At 44.5% G+C, this 17,924-nt stretch overlaps 1 protein-coding gene across 1 annotated transcript; it reads right to left on the reverse strand.

Moving 5' to 3' along the window:
* Positions 1-1,260: 1,260 nt before the first annotated feature.
* tent4a (terminal nucleotidyltransferase 4A) lies at positions 1,261-17,398 on the reverse strand. Its single transcript, XM_083982539.1, has 13 exons — positions 16,265-17,398; positions 13,146-13,269; positions 12,240-12,286; positions 12,014-12,134; positions 10,904-11,011; positions 9,063-9,191; positions 8,368-8,581; positions 7,816-7,942; positions 7,622-7,725; positions 7,149-7,333; positions 6,484-6,642; positions 5,824-5,997; positions 1,261-4,714 (listed from the first exon to the last, which is right to left on the reverse strand). Exons 1-13 carry the CDS (start codon positions 17,155-17,157, stop codon positions 4,550-4,552), a joined length of 2,550 nt encoding a protein of 849 aa, XP_083838665.1. The 5' UTR covers positions 17,158-17,398; the 3' UTR covers positions 1,261-4,549.
* Positions 17,399-17,924: the final 526 nt, after the last annotated feature.

Raw genomic sequence — 17,924 nt, forward strand, 5'->3', positions numbered from 1 at the left:
ATGTTGCTACATGTCTGCATTTGCTAACATTTTTGATATGCCAACTTGGGCTAATATGTCATTCTTGTGTTGTGAAGTGGGCAAAAGACAAACAACTAAATTAAGTACGAGCCAAAACAAAAACAGCTAACCACCACTGTTAGCCCATGCTCATCTGCAGAAAGTTAGCCAGCTAGCGATAGCAAGCAAATTCAAAAGTCATGCTAACAGCAACAGCTGGTCACTAATTAAAACAGACTAAATTACTTACACACTTCAGAGTGGAGCTGGTACCATAGATTGTATGGTTGTCCTTTCAGTACAGCCAGAATAAAATTGGCTCCACGTTCAGACTGGGAGAGAAAGTCAGTCTTGGATTTATCAGATGGGACTGAAGCCTAGGACTGATTCAGGAAACTTTTTTGTGGATGATTTGATGGTTCACCTGTGGAGAGGAATTTGAGTGGATAGTCCCCATGGCTCGTCCACCTGAGCTCTGGTCTAATCTTCTTTGTTGGAGGCCTCTTCAGCAGAAAAAGTGATTTCTTCAGAGGAAAAAGTTCTGGTAGGTTGCCTTCACCTGAGAGATACTGGGACTCGCGTGCATTAAAGAGGACATATTTATGGAAATATGGTTTTTGAAGGCTCTGCATTTGGGTGGTGGGTTTGCCTTTTGGCCCCCAAAATGTGAAAATTGACTAAAATTTCAGGCTCCCTATGTTGAAATCCATGTGGTTTCATCTGTTCCCTCAATTGTCATGGTCATTAGTTTTCGAATTTGCATAATCCCACCCTTACCTGTGAGGACCGGTAGAGGGGGCGGGGCGGAGTGAGTAGTCGCTCATTTGCATTTAAAGGGACAGGCACTGAAACCAGCCATTCTGAACAGGGTTTTTGCAAGGATGAAATTTGGAGCTGTGATGTTCGATCCTTGGGGTACATTGACCAAGCATGTCACAGACATGTCTTTAAGACACCTGGGAATTAGTTTCAATTTGTGGAAAATGGGCATAATATGTCTCCTTCAACAATTCGCATGCACATGCTCACAGGTAGGTTACAAAAAACTAAATCTTTCTTTTGTACAATATTGTTTTAGGCTACATATAATTTACACATCCTTTAAATACCCATATTTTGCTCACTGTCATTTAGAAAAAAAACACACATTGACTGGCAGTTTTAAAATGTTTATTAAAAAATAAAATAGAAAAAAATATATTTACATAAAAATGTCAAAAACAAAAAAAGAAAAGAAAGAAAAAAAACAAGCTGGGCAGTGGTTCCCTCTGGCCACCAACAGCTAGGTGTCCATTTTGAGGGCTACTGCTCACATGAATCAGCCAGGACAAAAAGGGGCTGCCACCTTTCTCTGAACAGCGGCCGCCAGTTTAAAATCCCTCATTTTATTGCAATGGGGTAATATTACATTGCATCTACATGTACATGTGTACGCCAAAATCTCAGTGGTCCAAGCCACTCCTCTTGCTTCCTGCTCCCTCACTTTTACACATTTGAGGAAGTGAAGGCAAATGTTGCAGAGCGTCACCAAAACCTTTAATTAAGCATTCCCATCACCATCCGATGACAGATATGAGAGGAAAGGGAGAACAGAAAGCAAGCTACATTGGGCCGCTGAGATGCACACTTTTTTTTTTTTTTTTTTAATCCATACAGACTTTCTAAAATACTGCATGTCAGTCTATGCTGTGAAGATGCAGGCAACTCTAACCCAGCCAACAACCCTCCATCACCAGGTTCATTTTCAGCTCCTCATAAATGCTGGTTCTAATCTCTAAAAGCAGAAATGGCTATCCAGGGGAAAGTTTGACAGGGCTACACAGGTTTGCCAACCACATCCACACTGTTATCCAATTAATACTGGGCTAAGATTACATGTAAGAGCATTTCATAGGTCATTGTAACCACCTCCACCCTTCCGAAATGCTAATATTTTTTGGGGAAAAAATCATCCAAGAGAGTAATAGTGACAGTGTATGATAGTGGTGCTCGGCACATTTCCGAAAAAAGACTAATTCCACATTCTGGCAGTCTAACGCATTCCATGATGATTTTGTTAAATCATTCAAATGTGAGAGGCATTTCTCAAAGTGGAGGTGACGATTAGCTCATAATCTGCGTTGCCTGTGAGCCAACGGTCAAAACAGAGCCGGTTCATTTGAGACCGAATTGATGCCAGGTGAAGTTTGAATCAGAGTTGCCATGGTTTAAAGAAAAGGAAAAAAATAATAATAACAGAGCAACGACTCTGAACAGAGTCTCAGTACAAGGTAAAGAATTGTTGGTGGACACTTTGGGACCTTCTGAAGGGCACCGGCAGAGTGCAAGTCGCTCTCTGGGTGTACCGACGACAGTCCAGCGCCTGATTTTAAAAACATGTGGTGGTGAGTCATGAGTCTCGATACTTTCTTACACACGTTTCACTAAGTCACACACTACACAGACCCACACCCAACCATTGACATTAACATCCCCCATTCCTTACATTTGACCGATATATGTAGAAAACTAGACTTTGAAACATATCAGGACCTTCGTACAAATACAAGGGGCCGGGGCGAGGGGGGACTGGTCAGGGGATCGGGGTTGCAGTTCACATGAGTCTTGACGGTCAGTAACATTACTCCAGTCCTACAAGCAATGTTTTGTCATTGGAAAAACAACCCCAAACGGAAAAGAGCAGAGAATTGACACAATAATTAGAATAATCCACTTGCATAGTAATAACACCAGCGTGTGTAGTGTTCTGGGCGAGTCACAGCCTTTGACAGTCCTGTCTGTGAGTGTGTGCATTAGTGTGACACAGTGTGCTCGCGGGATACGACGTACACACACTCCAAGTAAACACAAAGAAAGGCATTGCAAACAATTAGAGGAAGTACCTGGCAATCAAATATACACAAGATTCCTGAATGGAATCAAAATATAATTCCCTTTCACGAGGGTCCTTGGTTCAGGAAGAGACCCCCCTCTCCCCTACCTCCAACCACCAACCCTCCCTCCTTCTCCTTTGTCCAGGACCACAAAGGAGAAAACCTTATCGCTGAGCATCATAGTGTTGGTCTTCACTGATTTACAGCTGCGGGCAAGACTTGACCTCAGCCCTGGGATCAGATTTCCACAACCGCGTCCCTCGACAAGGGAGAGCGAGCTGATCTGAGGAGTTCTCTGACCGGGAATCAGTGGCTTTCTGCCCTCTTACCCTTATCTTGATCTTCAAATTCAAGTCAGATAAGCTGTTGCCTTCTTGGCCTCAACTCCCTCTACAACATGTAATATAAAGAGACAAGCACAAAAATGAAACACACTAGCATATATGTTTAACAGAACAGGTTCCCTCAGGCCCAGGTCCTGCTCCGGCTGGAAGCTTTTCTTTACAGATTGGCTCCGGCAGATAGAAGGATGGCCGACGCAAAAAACTGGCAGACCACTGCCAGCTTTCCCCTGACTGACAAAATATGGCAACACAGTCCCATGAGGGAAACACGCACATAAGTGTACAAAAACACGCAATCTTGAGGTGGTTCTGCTAAAGCTCGCATCTGCTCAGGAGCTCCCTCCTCTAGGGCCAAAACAGAAGAACATCCTCTCCCATTTCTCAGGATATCCCAGGGGTGAAATTACATCCCTCCACTTCCCTCCAGGATGCCGAAGACTAACTGGATCGAGGAACAAGACTTCCTCAGGGAATTTCGTGTTCACCTCACCCATTTTTACAAGACACGTGGAGAAAAGTGGAAGGAATTTGGAGATAAGAGCTCGGTATCCCTTTCTGTTCCGCTTCTCTTTATCAAACAGAACAACACAAGTAAAGAGGGAAGAGAAGAAGAGGAAGAGGGGGGGCCTGCGAACTGGGCTCCATCTCAACCTGATGACAGACAGGAGTGCATACTCACACGCACACACACGCACGCACACACGCACACACACACACCAACAGATGAACACACACACTCCAGAGATGCTGCCTGGGGAAAGGTTTCGTAAACAAAATTTAAAACTCTACAAAAATAAAATAACAGTATAAAATGCCTTTACATACACACACAAAATTAAATAAGCATTTACTTAAATTCAAAAAAAGAAATACAACATTATTGCACAAAATGAAAAACAGTTTGTTCTTAAGTGTATAAACTGTTAAAAAAAAAAAAAGTAACACTGAACCTCAGGCAGCTTGGCTGTGAGGGTCGAGGCGAGGTCAAGTGAACCTGGTGACAGCATTGGCACCAAGTCCAGTAACAATAAACAAGAAAACAGGAAAACCTGAAGGGAAGATGAGAAAAATAAAATACTGAAAGTAACATAATACTGAAACTACAAAACTGAACCAAAGTCATGCAGAAATGGAAAGGTAGCGATAGCAGGAGGAAGATGCAGAGCTGAGGGCTGCTGTCCCATGTCGTGGCAGCCCCCAGAATGAAAACTGCTGGTCTCTGGTCCTCTGTCTGCCTGTCCATCCTCCTTCGACACGAACGAAGAGCCAGGGTTTGCAGCCAGAGAGGAGGAGAGGGAGGAAAAGTTACGGGGGGGTGGGGGGGAGTGGTTTCTATCTGCTGAGGCTAACCGGTAGACTGTCCCTCTTCCTGCGTCGCCAAGTGTTGCGGTGATACTGTGTGTGCGTGTGAGCGTGCGTGTGTCCACGGTTGGCCAGGGCGGGGCCGTTGACCAGCGGCGGGTTGTGGAAGCCCTTCACATTGAACTTGGTTCCGTTCTGAGGAGGGGCGGAGAGACAGGAGACGGGAGAGATGGAGAAAACATAGATGAGGGAAACTTTGAACCCTGTAGATCAACTTGTAAAACACTTGTTACATTATTAGTTACTATGTGTTGAGACAAAGTGACAATGTGCCAAAAAAAACTGTAAATAAATTTAAACACAATGACGCAATCAAACCCATGTAACATGTGTTGTGGAAGGATATGAAGAGGTTTTTCTTCTATTAACACCATATATTTATTCGCAGTTGATGAATAATTTGGCATTTTCAGAACTTATGTTTATCATCTTTCAAGCTGAAATTTAGCTGAGATCAATCACATTCTCATGAACAGATGCTAAACATGAAGCTGCAGGCAGTAAGCACTTAGCTTAGCATAAATACTGGAAACCAGGGGGAACTGCTAGCCTGGATCTGACTAACTGTAATAATAATATTTCCGTAGCAGTAACTCTATAGCTCAAATTCCCATCATATGGCTCATCTATCAAGTGTAAAAACAAGTTTTTAACAGGTTATTTGCTAGTTACTAGCTTGGTTAGTCAGGCTAACCATCTCACTCTGCTAAGAGGCTAAGCTAACTGCTCACTGGCTATAGCTATACATTTAAAAAAAGATAGATTTGTATCCATCTTTTTATCAACTCAACTGAATAAGCTAATCTCCAAAAGGTGGTAACTATTCCCTTAACAAGCTGACAGGCCCTAAGAGTGAGGGGATGAAATGAAAGCGTTGTGCATCATGTCCCGGTTTATCTCATCTCCAATGGCAACAGGTACACGTCAGATGTTGGAACATCAGGCCTGAGTGATTGTGTTGTTGTTTACAGATCATTATGGATTACAGATGGCAATTTCATTTTTATAAAACCTGTTACACAACTGGTCTGAAGAGAGAGAGAGAGTGACAGAGCGAGCGAGGAGATAGAGGAGTGAGTGTGAGAGATGAGTCGAGACACTTGACAGAGAATGGAGGCTGCTGAAGAGACACAGACATTATGGGATGTTTGAGAGAGTGCGAACAGGTGTGTGTGTGTGTGTGTGAGTGAGACAAGTTTGTCTTGACAGTGCGTTTCAGTGTTCGTGTGGCATCCGGCGCCTACCTTGTGTGTGTGGCTGGAGTGGGGGCTGGGCGGAGGCTGGGGGCTGGAAGGGGCAGGGGCATGAGCATGGGCTGGGGGGGGCATGTGGAAGAAGGGGGGGAGCCCGGTGTCTATACACACCTGTCTGCCAGGTAAGGAGTGCATTGTTAGACCACCGGGCAGTGAGACGCGAGCCTGGAGGGAGGGGGAGGAGCAAAACGGTTAATAACAGCGAAGGTTATCAGCCATTTAAAGGGATAGTTCAACATTTGCCATGATCCCTATAGTCTTAGGAGTAGGTTCGTTACCTTTAATTGTCAGTGCAAGCTATTTTTAGAACAGCGGAGCAGAGCCGCGAGCTGCTCAGAGCTACGCTACGGAGGCTAATGGGATTTTTTGGTTTCCTTCATCAAACTCATCAAATACACAATCCACAGTCTGTCCGGGGCAGTTTCGAAAACAACTCCGTCTCGTAACGTTCCGTTATTATCTCATAGAAACCAAGAAATCCCATTAGCCTCCGTAGCACCAACAATGAAAGGTAACTTAAATCTATATGGATTATGGCAATGGGCCAATTTGCCAAAATGTTGAACTATCCCTTTAAAGGTCAGATTGATGTTTTGAATTTCCACATTTGAATTTCTAATGTAACGTCTGCTGCCGTCACCGTGTGCCTACCTGTGAGCCTGGAGGCATGAGCAGATGGTGTCCTCCCATGCCGGGTTTGCCAGCACCCATACTGAGCCCCGGCGGCAAAGCCAGGCTGAGATGCGGGAAAGACGGGTACGGCGGCAGGGCTGGCGGAGGGACGGGGCACGGCAAGGCTGAATCAGAGTCCTGGCAGATCAGATTGCACAAAAAGAGAAAGAGATGATGAGCAAAGTGTAAGTCACTCGTAACTACTGTCTGTCTGCGCGCTCCCATCGGCTGGGTTAGAGAGACTGTGATGTGGTTCCATCGGGTGGGTGTCTGTATTACACCATTATGCTGCAGGTCAATTATATAATCACAAGAAATTGTAGCTGTGTCAGACAATATATTATTTGCAGAGGAACAAATGGACGGTGGTCTACTGCAATTTACTAGTTCAATTTACTCGTGTCATGGGAGTTTCAAACCAGTGAGTGTGGAGTGCAGACAGTATTATGGCAGCAGAGTTCAACAGTGTAGCTGCAACATTAATTGACACTTCAGTATGTCAGAATTGACTTGACAGATGGTGTTCGTTTTCCTCTGGTATTTTATACATGGAAAGACTTGACGCTTGACATACACTATAAAACAACTTGATCTGTTTTTTCAGCTTAACCTGTGTATGTGTGTGTGTCTGTGTAATTTCATACGTTGTCTGATCCAGACAGCGAGGAGACGGAGGAGGCTGACGAGTGCTGCTGAGGGCTGGAGATAGACATGGGGGAGTCTGCACTGTGGGGAGACACCGAGTCCCTCTGCTGCTCCTCCGACCCGACTCCGCCTCCCAGCACGCAGCTGGACTCCGGCTCCGACGCAGGCTCCTTGGGAGGTGACACTGGAGAGGAACAAGTGATAGGTAAGGATGGATGGATCCTACAGATGCACACACAGATTCTACAGCTGGATTTTAATATGTGTACATGAGCAATTTACATCCTGTTATCATTTTTAATAGTTGACTGAACTAAAATCTAGTTGTGTTTTAAAATATAAATCCGAGTCTTTTTTCTTGAAAAACATATGTAAAAATAATGAAAGAGTTCCTTCCTACTTATTAAAATAATCAGTCTTTATCCAGCCTCAGAGTCAAAACAATACACTTTTTAAGTCTGAAGATTGGTACCTCTGTTGTCTGTCCGTGCCAGATCCCGGCCCCCCCACTTCTTAATGATCCATTCCCTGTAATCGATCACTTCCTGGGTCAACCTGATTATCCTGCCCAAGGTGCTGCGGGAAGGAGAGAGAGGGGAGTTTCTTTAAAGAGCACTGGTTTCATCCCGGTCATCTCAGTTACTCTTGAACAGACTGAACTCTGACCTTTCACAGTCTTTGTTGGGATATGACCGTGCAAGTGGCGACACAGCATGACTCAGGACAGTGTAGGCATAGTCAAACACCTGCTTGACATGCATGGCACCATAGGAACCCCTCCCCACGTCGTTACCTACAGGCAGCGGGTGAAAAAACATGACAATAGTTGTTCTGAGTTGAATTCGATCAGTCAGTCTTTGTCTTTACGTTTTCTAAATTCATGCCTGGTTGTGACATTTGATGCAGCTGTTACATGATAATGTATGAAAATACAGAAAGCAACATCGAACTATAACAATAAGAACTGACGCTATATATTGAAGTCTGGCATGTAAGAGCCATGTTGTTCTTGACACCACCACTGGATGGTGCCAAAATAAATTATTACATTGTTCCTCCAAACTTTAGTCAGTACATCTCCTCTTCTACGTAATTTACTTTCAGAAAAATGAATAAATCTTAGGAGCTAGTGATAGTAAGAGTCAGCCATTACATTTCTATGTACATTTTTACCAATTATAAATCATCTTAAACCAAAACCAAAACCAAAACACACACCTGGAAGCAGTGGGTCCTCTATGCAAAGCATGGATGGCCTGTATCCGTTTGTCATGGCCTTCATGATCTCCTCTTTGGCTATGTATGCGCCCCCGTTTTTGATGCGAATCCCTGTTTTCAAGTAGTTGAAGTGGCGGCCGTACAACTCAAAGAACTCGATCAGCAAAACCCCCAAGTTCTCATTAGGGTTCCTGGCATCAATGCGAGGATGGAGCTGTAGAGAGGGTGCAGGGCGTCTCGTTATTATGTATTTAAACCAGTGTTATTATGAATACTGTTGTTCTACTGTGAACACAAGGCAAGCAAGGCTACAAACACTCCTATGATCATGTGATCATGTGGACTGTATTATCTAAAGCCCGGTGTGTGCTAGGCCTGCTTTTTTTTTCTCTTACTTTTTTAATGGCAAACATAAAACAACATGTATTCAACATAAAACTACAACACACAACATATTCAGCAACATACATCTACAACAAAACATACATCTAACAACATAGAAATAGATTAAACTTTTTATACGTGCACCATAAATTCATATCTTAACTCAAATAAATGAATGATTATGGAAAAGAAAAAAAAAAACCTTAAACTATATTAAATCTTCATCCCAAGTTTTTGTTATTGCCAAAACTTCCCATCTTTTTTTTTTTTTTTAATCTCTGGGCTGCTTTACTGCTGTTGTGCTTGTGTACCTGTAGGAAGCTGATGACCATGAGGATGAGACTGTAGGAGCTGATGCCCCCGGTGAAGACCTCGTTCAGGTCTCTCTGCAGCAGGAACTGCTTCAGCACAAAGATCAGGTAAGGCAGCACTGGATACTTCTGAAAAGAGGAGAGACGGCGGATGATTAAGTCAAAGCGCCGATTAATTCCAAAGGAGCGGCACAGGAGGGGAATGTAGATGAAAAATGGGTTCAGGTTCCATTTGCATGACGTAGGGAGAAGTGGGGAGGATTTCCGAGATGGGGCGAGACATTTAAAGAGCAAATTATTCAAATGACTGCAAATAATCATAATACATCACCTCCCATCAGGAGTGTGAATTATTTGGCTTAAGATCAATTCGACTGTGATTCAGTGGTTTGGCAATGTGACACAAGAGCAATTACAGTTTCCTGTTAAACTCGAGTGGATTCTGTAAACTGATTCGATTCAGGAGCTATAACCATCAAACATAGACAGTATTGCAGCTGATCGTGTGACAGAATCCTGGTCCAACAAATTGCTAGATTCACCAGCGCTACCTCCGGTCATACTGCTGTGTACACTGGTCGCGTTTTCCTCACTAATTTGGAGACAGACTGTTCCCATTCTATCCGACTGAGCTATCTGTCAGCACCCAGCAGTGAAAACTCCCTGTTGAGGCCACGATTACTGCTGAAACCACAGAGATTCATTGTTATTATCGTCTCAGTACGAGGCAGTTGAAGAATCGTAACTAGTAATCAATGTAATATACAAACTGTTACACCTACTTAGAGCAAAAATACTAAATCTAGGGTTTCCAACTGGGCCAAACTTATTAAAAGGTATTAAACGAGGCTTCCTAGAGCTCCAAATTGATAATATGTCGAAAACCCCTGAGGGCCTGGGAATGGGAATTACAAATATGTTCATTTTCCTATTGAAAAGGCAGCACAACCTCTTGGCAGTGCGTGTGTGTGCGCATATCTGTGCCAGTGGAGCAGCAGGGCTTGGGGCTTGACATTTCAAATATGCTTTTAAGAAGTGAGAACAAGCCTTGGAGGTGCGCTGTTCCGACCTGACCTATGAGAATTAACTCGGAGGTGACCTCTCAGTGTTCGGGGCTGCACAGGAGTCGGTCACATCCCACGCATGAACAACATCAACTATCACTGAATCAACGCCGAGCGTGGCTGTCAACAGCTGCCTGTCAAGCCCTGACATGTGTTCCCTGAGAGACGTGACACAAATATGCAACAACAACTAGGAAATGGACAAAAGGCAAAACCTGACAGATCCCTGAAATATAAGCACCTGGAATTCCTCTCGCGCATTAGCTACTACAGCCGTGACTAAAGCTGGCACAGATCCACCTTCGGCAGGAATTCCGTCGGTTCCACGGGCTGAAAATCACCTCGACCTGGCAACCGAGTCTTCAGCGACACAAAGACTCTGTTTGAGTTAAGTGGAGAGTATGCTGAGCACTGTTGCTGGGGTCTGTTCCAGCTCCACTTTGGAAATGAGTTAAGCCAGGACAAGATTGGAGAGAAGTGTAATACTCTAAAATGCTGGCTTGTCTCATTCCCAGGGGGAATTTCCAAAGGTCTGTATTTAGACCCGGATGTAAAATGGTAATTATGTGACTCCTCTGGTGGTTTTTATTTAAACATGTCTACACGACCTTTTCCTGCGCTCTTCCTCGATCTGTATGTGCTGCCTGTAGCCATATCCCATTGAATCTCAACACTTCTATGTGTCATCTGTTGCCTCCTGATCTGTTTTATCTATCAAATAAACGACGCACACGGTTCCTCGGCCTGTGGGTCCTGGCAGCAGAAGGTCTGCCTCACCTTCACGTAATCTTTAATGAAGCTCGCCGCCTTGACTCCAGTCTCAACGTTGAAACTGATGTCCACCTTCACCTCGGTCTCCTGGTCTGTCAGCTTGATGATTGGCACCTGAAAGCGGGCAAAGGGACAAGTATTAGCAAACATTACAGGCAAGTCATTAGTTCAAAAGAAAAAAAAAAAAAGGAGGAGGGGGTGGGGGGTTGATGCAAAATCAGCAGGAAAAAAAAGGCATCCATCTCGAATGACAGTCTTTTAGAAAGGAACGCCGTTTCAAGAATTAATATCTAGCCATTAGCTACTTATTATCATGTCAGTCACTTTCAGCATCAGAGCCTGCGGTGGTTTGCCTGGTCGTGTGCGCGCCCCACAGAGGATACCACATGCACCCAACGCTCCCACTGTGGTGTTGCAGCTGCACACTGCCGACACCGAGCCGCGGAGCAACGCCTCAACTTTGACACAATGACAGGAAGTTCCGATTGGACTGAGCTGGAGTAAACAAGGGAGTATCTCTCCGGCCTGAGCTCAATCGGCGATTCTCATTTAAAGGTGAAGTAGAGCTGATAACGTAAACAACATTACAGTGGTCCACAATAACAACAACAACAATCATGGCAGACTGTGCGATAGATCACGCAAACAGATGGAGGACACTAATTGATTCTCGCAGGTGAGGTCACCTCCTCTTTTTGACTCATCTTTGCACAGAGATAAAAGAGTGGAGGATACTTTTAACTGACCGTTTGAAGTCTAGAAGAACTTTTCTAGGAATGTAAAAAGTGCTGCCAATGTTTTATTTGCCTGGGTTTTCTCCAATTCCCTTCTTGGTTTCCCCATTTACTGGAGCTGTAATATTTTATTACCTACTGTGAAGGATAAAGCCTTTAAGAGTAAGAGTGAAATTACACGTCAGACTATTCTATTATACAGAGCGTTTATCACGGCATCAGAGAACATGGAATAATCAATTACCGTTTTATTGACGTCTCTTGTATTTGATGGGTTTCTGTTATTACGAGGCCGGTTTATTTTAAGCGCAGAGTATGAACACAGGATGACATAAATGCCTGGAAGATTTGAGACACATGGCCTGAATGCCACTATACTCACTGTAGCCTTGTCCAGCACTTTGATGGAGAAAGGTTCTGCCACGTTGTGTTTGCGAAGAGCCTGCTCCAGCTCTTGTAGTGGGGGGCGCTCCCACTTCCCAAACACCACCAGGTCAATGTCACTGGGGGCGAAGAAAAAAGGTCACAGTTAAAATTCTGACAAACAAAACAAAACAAAAACAGCATGTACGAAATGCTCGTCTTCAATCACAAATAATCTATCTTGCCTTGTTGGGAGGTAGAGCCCCGTGCTGAAGCTGCCAAAGATTTGGACCTGGAAAAACAACGATTCAAATATATCACAAAGATGAACAGAACCACAGCAGTTCAAGTGTTGGAGAGACAATGTTTATTTCAGCAAGGAATAATTGAAGAAAAACAATGACATTTCCAACTCTCTCCTAGTGCCGTCTAACCATAATGCACATGACAATATGCGTTTGAACAATGACAAATCCTGTATCGAGCAATAGCTCATTTGCGGCGATGATGTACGTATCCAATTCAGATGTTTGCAAACTACCAGGAACTAGGTATTTCCGGGTTCCACTTCAGAGACGGTGAACGCTGCCAAGTGTGGTGTGCTGCCAAGTTAAGTATACAATAGTTAGAAAAAATGCTGCGTTTTGGAGAGGGGGGTGTGGAGTGGGGGGGTGGGGAGGGGGCTCCGAGCAAAAGCTCTCCAAAGGAAACAGAATGGAGTTCTTTCCCTTTCCGTCTGGTAAATACGACAAGGCAACAGCACAAAGACAAGGCAGGATTAATAGGTTGAAATGAAAAGGGAGGCCGGCACAAATCAGAGGCTTGATCCATTTACCTGACAATCTGGCTGGGGGAAGACTGGCAGCCAACAAATCACTGCTGCACGTGTTTTACATGATTAAGTAATGAGAGGGGTGCTGCATCAACCCCAGTGTACTCCTCAACCTGCTGCAAGAGCCCACCCTCCCCGTTTCGCTCATATAGGGTGCAAATGCCTCCAGTCATCAATGGACTGTTGATTGATTTACTCTGAAATGTCAAAACTGACTAAATGAAAGTGGACGAGTGAGAAGTTTGCTCTCCAAGGTATTAAAATCCAGAAAGTAGGAGGAATCGACTGAAATAAACAGTGGGATGTGTGTGTGTCTCACATCAGCAGTGGGCCACAGCTCCTTGATGATCATCTCTATCCGGTTCACCACCTCCTTCCTCATAGCTGCCTCCTCCGGCCGAGGAGACATGAAGTTGTAGAAGTCCATCACCTCCTCGTGGAGCCTGTGGGGAGAGGAGATTGACAGAAAAGGGTTATTTCTAACTGTGAACTGTACATGATGGCAAATATGGTGTTTGTTTTACTGCAAATGTGGATGGAACTGACAATAGCATGAGGATATCTCCTAAAAATTACACACATACCAGATTTGGCCTACATTTTGGGAAAAAAAAAAAGACTTCTCCAGATGGGCTGAGATATGCTTCTTTATCACTGTTCTAGTTAACTCTCATCATACCAGGCCAGTGCCAGACATGCAAAGCAATGGCATAGAATATTCTGGCAGAAGTACTGTGCAGTTTCTTTTTGCTGGTTTTCTACTAAACTTGAGCAGTAGTATCAGAACAATCATGTGTAGCATTGACATTATACTTATACATTGTCCGCACTCACTGCATCAAGAAGACAAGACCAATATACATTGCTATAAAGCAATATTATAAATTCCAATAACAGACTTGTATAAACCTTAAAAAGTCACATAACCATTCTACATGAAAATCCATAGGAGTTCACACAACTTCACTTTACAATTATAACATCTTAACCGCTTCAAAGCATAATTCACGTTTTAAAAATTTCCCTAACCTGACCTCAATGCTAGACTTAGCCCTATGCCCGACAGCAACTGTAATCTTAGCCTTTCACATAGCCACTGGCCCAGAAATAAGCCAGGACAGAAGTGCTCACAGTAACGAGGGAAGCAGACTTTTTTTTTTCTTTCTTACTACAAGTGAACTCCAAACAAAAAGGCACAAGCACAACAACAACACACCTCTAAGGTTCTACGAGGGATGTGAAAAAGAGGTTTAGTAAAACACAGGAAGGGGCCAAATGATTCAGTCGGCCTGAGAGTCCCAAGCCCTTATTGTTACTGCTGATATGGCTCAGCGTTTGGCAGGAGAGTGGCACATTTAACGTAAAGATATCTGACCAGTCAAATGCCTCTGAACAGTGGAACTCTGTTCAACCCCATGGCCATTCATTTTTCGAGGAATGCATGCCATGATGTCAGTGTGAAATACAGAACAGGGAGGCTGTCACAATCAATTACCAGGGCCCTGGAGGAAATGCAGGCAGCCCGTGTGCCCACTCCTTGGTGAAAACTCTCTGCCAGCAAGCCAGGGACAGGGCGTATCCATGCCAATAGTCCACCACTGACAGAGGCCATAGTTATTGTTGGGCCATCCACAATCACAGCCATCTCTGACAAGCTAGTTCAGAGTCAAACATCTTTCTTCAACAACTTTAGGACCCGGTATAAAAGTGTTCCCTGTTGCAGTGAGTCTACAACAACATTAACCTCCCCACCAGGACAGCCATGTATCTTACTGAGGGAATCAATGACACACTTTTCCATCAACCTAAAATTAATCTCTGATCATCACAATTTTAATGCCGCATAACTATCCAGTTATTTATATTTCCAATTTGAAGAGCAAATCCCACTATGTTTGACTTCAAAGAGTGTCCCTGAAGGCAAAACCTCTACAAGACTTGTCAGTGCACAAGCCAAAACTCGCTTCTGAAAACTTGTAGCAACCCAAATACCCAGAAAGAATGAAAAATATTATTCATTTGTATTGATGAAGAACGACGTGCCAGTTAAGTGTGGATTAGTGATACTGGGGGGCTTAGTATGAAGATTGTAGAACTGCTTTTATGACAAACATCAACTCTTTGTCGAGAAAATTCCCAGATGAGTGCCAGCAGTCCTTACAAATATCACAAGTTCCTGCAACACATTTGGAAGTTCCTCTTTCTTTTTTTGTGAGAGCGCCTCTGGCAGAGCCAAATAACTACAATTTAAAAAAGAAAAACCATGATGCAGCCTCTTAATACAGTAATAGTGGAGATGTATACAACATCTATTAACTATCAGTAAAAGTTACATTGAACAAAAATAAACACTTCAGACTACAGTTGACTGTTTTCATGTTTCCACTCTGGTCAGTTTTGGTGTAGTCACGCCCCTGCCTGTTATGTCACACTGACAATGAACACCATAAGGAATCAGCTGGAAAGAGACAGTGTGACTGAAGGTCAGTTATCCAGAAATGACCAAAGTGGAGTAAAGATGTGCAACCTACTGATTTATAGTCTTACTACACTCTTAGTGTTAATTAAATTTAGTGGAAGCTACTAAAACATACACCAAGTTTCTCTAACTTCATTCTCGTAGTAAAATGAGTGAGTAGTTTTATGATGAATGAACAGCTCAGGCACATTGGCGACCTCACGGTGGTGAGGGGCTGAACAGATCAGTTACTTCTGTCTGTATTACACAAGTTCAGTGTTATGCAGCCCCGTTAGCTAAGACCTATGGGGAGGTTATATAGAGTCTCAACTCTGGCTTTCGCGTTTGCCTGGTTTAGTACACTTGGCTCAAGTAAAATATTCATTTTGTTACAAAGTTGCTTGTTTACTGACTTTAATGTGGAGACAAAATTGGAAAACGTTAGCTAAGTTAGCTACAAGCTCCTCGCTCCGGTTAAAAAAAAAGGAAAAAGCACTAAAAGTCAACATTTCCGGTGAACAAAAATCTTAGAAATAAACCACCCACTGAAAAACACTAGGATTAAATTATCTCATGTATTATATTAATGTACAATTTAACATAATGTGCGTTTTCCAGTCATACTTCTTAGTGGTTTTTTTCTTTGCTAATCTCCATTTTATTTAACGGCCCGGTTCAAACTTTGAAAGGAAAATCACAGCACTTCCGGTCTCGCGCTGGCCGTCTACCGCTGCCTTTACGCAAAGATGTAACGGCAGTTTTTTTTTTTTTTTTTCTTTGCCAGCCCAACTATTCCTGCTACTACCAACGCTACTGGGACACTGGATGCGCTATCGTATCGAATAATAATGGAAACACTACCGTCAAATAAAACCCAACAATGCTGAACACATACATGAATTAACGAGTCCCCCTGTCGATAAAACGGCAACGTTAGCTTCCTAATCCCCCAGCAGCGAGAGTACTGTGGACCCACTCACCCGATGACCCCGGGGTTGTACTTCCTCGTCTTCCACGGCGTCCAAGTGCTCTCATAGTTGCTATTAGTGCAGTTTGAAAGCAAATAATTCATCCCATAAGTGCTCGCCTTGTTGTCACTTTTCCTCCGGCCCGGGTGGTGACTGTGTGTGTGGTTTATTACAGGTACGGAGGGGTGAAGCTGGTGCCGCTTCACGCAGATCTGCTGTACGCTGAACGCCGGGTGCTCCTGTAACGTTAGGTGACGGTGGTGGTGATGATGATGATGGTGGTGGTGGTTGTGGTGGTGGTAGAGGTTGACATTGTTGTCCATGCTGTCGCTCAGGCTGAAGAGCAGATTGGCACCCCCGACGTTTTTATTAACGTTGCCCGTTACATTTCCACCCATAGTCCTCTCTAGTGAGCAGCCGGAGGGGGGACTGTCTGTCCCGGACTCCTGTGAGGAGGAGGAAGAGGAGGAGGAGGAGGACGACGAGGAGGAGACAGGTCCCGTCTTCTGGGGCAGGATCTTCCCCTCACCTGGTTCAGCGGTGCTGGCCGTGCTGAAGGCGCTGTGTACGTTCCCGTTGGACAGCGCTATGCCCAGCGAGGACATCGCAGCGCTGCCGTTCATGATGCTGTGATGATGGCTGCTGCCGCCGCTCCGACCGGCGGTAGTAACGTTACCGCCGCTGCTGCTGCAAACGCTCTTGCTCGATGCCACCGCGGTCGCCACATTTTTTAAAACATCCAACGCAGCGTAGTTGACGCACTGGTTGTGGGTTTGATTGTGGAGCTGCTGCTGATGATGAGCGGAGAGCGTCCGTACTCCCTGAGAGGTCTCCCAGACGTGCATCCACAAGGCGTTCGCAGGTCCTTTCTGTTCGGGCTGAATCCAGGCTACCCTCGGATCCATTCAACTTCTTTTCTCTGGTAGTGTCCCCCCCCCCCTCCCCTACTACAGCCTAAAGCTAGCGAGCCCCGTCGTGAATCTGCGCCGCTCTCTGGACCTCCTGTAAAGGTCGCTACGAACGTCCGGGGTTACGAAAAGAGAAGTATTTAAACATTAAACCGAATTAGGACCATTGATAAAGTGGCCCCCTTTGCACCGCTAGCTGGGGAAAAAATGCTAGCTGAATCCTACGAGATTCCAATATGGCGTACTATTCCCTTCAAATCCATGCGCAGGCGCCGTGCAGAGGGGTTTCTTTAAATGATGACTGCGCCCCCCCTCCCCGTCCGCCCACTTCTTCATCACTCCGGCCGGTTGATGAATTGCACTGAATAAATATTTGAATTTTTCCTCTGATAAATATTTAAATGAACAACAAATGAAATAGACGTTAAAACGCCAATAATGAATACTGGCGCGGAGGTCCGTGGCTCCTCGGCTCGTCGGTCGAGCAGGGTCTGTGGGAACTCAGAGGTCCTTGTAGTGTAGTAGGCTATCTCTCCACCTCCCGGCTGTCACCGCTGGGTGGGGGGAATGAGTGGGTGGGTTCATAGGGTATCCCCATCGATACGAGGCTGATCGGTTGCTGGATCTTGCAGGAGTGACAGCTGTTTAGTAGCTGTTTTCTAGTGTTGTAGTCAAGACCACTTAACCCGGGTGGACTGAGTCAAGGGGGGCGAGACCAAACCAATGCAAGACCATTTTCAAGACAATTACTATATTCACTGCCA

Source organism: Trachurus trachurus (assembly GCF_905171665.1).
Source record: "Trachurus trachurus genome assembly, chromosome: 11".
Taxonomy (NCBI): Eukaryota; Metazoa; Chordata; class Actinopteri; order Carangiformes; family Carangidae; genus Trachurus; species Trachurus trachurus.

What these genes read in the sequence shown, in the direction of transcription:
- tent4a (XM_083982539.1), bottom strand. Translation starts at nt 17,157, where the DNA reads ATGGATCCGAGGGTAGCCTGGATTCAGCCCGAACAGAAAGGACCTGCG. An exon ending in TACAACCCCGGGGTCATCGG is followed by an intron (nt 13,270 to 16,264) that starts GTGAGTGGGTCC and finishes CTCTCCCCACAG; the next exon opens with GCTCCACGAGGAGGTGATGG. An exon ending in ACTCCAGCCACACACACAAG is followed by an intron (nt 4,715 to 5,823) that starts GTAGGCGCCGGA and finishes GCCCCTCCTCAG; the next exon opens with AACGGAACCAAGTTCAATGT.